The 2395-nt window shown below is 41.4% G+C and overlaps 1 protein-coding gene across 1 annotated transcript; it reads left to right on the top strand.

Moving 5' to 3' along the window:
• Window positions 1-204: 204 nt before the first annotated feature.
• LOC103517736 lies at window positions 205-1116 on the top strand. Its single transcript, XM_026829725.1, has 2 exons — window positions 205-382; window positions 928-1116. The coding sequence occupies exons 1-2, from the start codon at window positions 221-223 to the stop codon at window positions 1099-1101; spliced, it is 336 nt and encodes a 111-aa protein (XP_026685526.1). The 5' UTR covers window positions 205-220; the 3' UTR covers window positions 1102-1116.
• The last annotated feature ends 1279 nt before the right edge of the window (window positions 1117-2395 follow it).

Here is a 2395-nt window from a genome sequence, read left to right as displayed (position 1 = left end):
GGTAAACGTTTACCTTGATGTGGTGTGTTCATGAAGATCTTCCACACGGCTCTTGTTCCTATACCTACATACGTATAGGTAAGTTAATAATTATGGTAAGGTATAGGTGTAGGTAATATTGTATGGTATTTGGGACACTCAGAAGTTTGAGCACCGCTGTGCCTAGATGGTCTGGTCTGATTAGCCAGCCAGACTGTTATGTTGTTCAGTACTCTAAGGTATGTGGCCTGTGTTAGGCCTCCTCGTGGTTCTGTTGTCGGCCCGCCTCACTCAGACCAAGCCGCCAGGTCAGTATGCCGCCATACTGAGGTCATTTGGCGGTCCAGAGAAGTTTAGCATCGAAGATTATTGGCCGATCCCTGAAGATTTCAAGGACGATGAGGTAAGAACTCATGGACAGCGTTTGGTTACATTTTGGTATTACATCTACCTAGGTAGGTACCTATTTTCGTTTCCACAGCACAAGATTAGATTGTGTAATTTGTGTTGAGTGCTTTAACATTCTAACATTATTCAACAACTGTGTCAGCTTTCTTGAAGGTCCGATAATCATTTTTACTACTTCTAATGTTAGGTCAGGAGATCAGTTATGCCAGTTTTCATTTTTTTTTTTTTTTTTTTAAGATATTTAGGTATTTACACAATTGAAGGAGTTTTAACAATAAAGTCCTACCTCAGTTTTCATTTTCGAAGAACCGAAAAATATTGCAAATCAGATAGGTGGGTAGGTAGGTAATATTTTATTATTATTATCATTATTATTATTGTCGTTTATTTTTTGCTCTTCTGGAAAAATCCTGTTTTATATTTCTGGCACTTTTCACTGTATCCGATAGCCCATAGATAGATAGGTACCTAGGTGTTGATGGACTGCATATTTTACCCATCGATTATATAACATAATCCGATTATTGACTTATGTTTCAGTGTTGGATATTGGTCAAAGCGGCCGCAGTTTACCCATGGGACAAATGGGCGAGGTTTAACAACGGTACAAGAGCGCGGCTTAAAGCCCCGGTTGTGATTGGACAGGAAGTATCCGGTATTGTTATACAGTGTGGCAAGGGTGTCACCCATCTTGAGGTAAGACTTTCTGAGTAATGCCATTGAGTGACGAAAAGATCAAAAACACCCTGTTTTCAAAGAAATATCACACAAAAACTACTTTATGTACGATTGAGTTAAGAGGGTTTTTAAAAGAGGTTTGATAGAGGGAGCTGTAACTGTTGACGTCTTGTCGCCAAGAAAGCGAAGAGAGAAAGAAAGGCCGTTCCAAGAACGAACCTTCGTTTTCTTTTTAGATTTTCTTTTTGTTGTATAACAGCCTCATTAAGTTATAAGGTAACGGATTTTATCTATTTGGGATAAAATCCGCCCGAGGCGGAAATCGAACTCACGACCTAGCGCTTACAAGGCAGACTCACTCCAAGCAAACTAGCCTGGCTGCATGTTTTTTTTTTTTTTTTTTTTTTTTTTTTTTTTTTTTTGACGTTATTGTGGTAAAACCGATGCCGACTTTGGCGACGATGTTGTTGTTATGTCCGAGTGTGTAGGTCTATAATCGTGAGCGTTGAAAAGAATTGCTTGGAAGAGACCAAATCCTATTTCAGAGTCGGACTCTCCCTTAGCTTGGCGCTTGAGTCGCGAATGTCCAAATGGGAGTTCGATTGATCCGACTGAGTGCAAGGGCAAACCGAAATGCAACTTTAGTTACGGAACACACCGGGTGTTGCTTACCTATTATCGACTGACGTGGGAGGAGCACACACTTTAAGAGACCCATCCTAACTTGCAAAGCGAATGGGAACCATCAGTGATAGACCCTCATTGGTGGGACCATCAAGCCGTAGAACCGCTTGTGCGCGGAGGAACGACTTTCTTCTTCTTTGCTCTGTTCCTAAAAAATTGGTGCCTAGCTTATTGATGCCCGATTTTTTAAAGGGCCTCCCGCTGGCGTGGGCGAACAATGAGGAAACAATAATGGATTGGATGATGTTCAATTGAAGCATCAATATAGTCTAACAAATAGGATATAAGAAGAAGTAGTATCAGCGCTAACGTGATGAGCTTATTATCAAAAGGTCTCGCATAGTATGCTGTTACTATATAAATGGCAATTAGATGGACATCTATGATGATATGTTTAGTTCCTTGTAGGTCGTCGTGACAGTCGGATCTAATCGAAGTCAACCATCATCCGAAGCACTAGAGACACTTCGATGTAACGGATCTCACGATCGGCGCCCAAGCTAAGGGCGGGCCCCGACTAAAATAGGACCTACCCTATTACAAGCAAGAGCCTTGCCGGACCGAAAAGAGGATAGGACAGAAGGAAGAGAGAAGCTAAAGCCCTGCTAATTCTGGTATCGTCAATGTCAAGGGAGATAATTTGAGA

The sequence above is a fragment of the Diaphorina citri genome, unplaced genomic scaffold (assembly GCF_000475195.1).
Source record: "Diaphorina citri unplaced genomic scaffold, Diaci psyllid genome assembly version 1.1 scaffold1941, whole genome shotgun sequence".
NCBI lineage: Eukaryota > Metazoa > Arthropoda > Insecta > Hemiptera > Psyllidae > Diaphorina > Diaphorina citri.
Note: the sequence above shows the minus strand (reverse complement) of the source record. Positions and strands in the feature narration are given on the sequence as shown.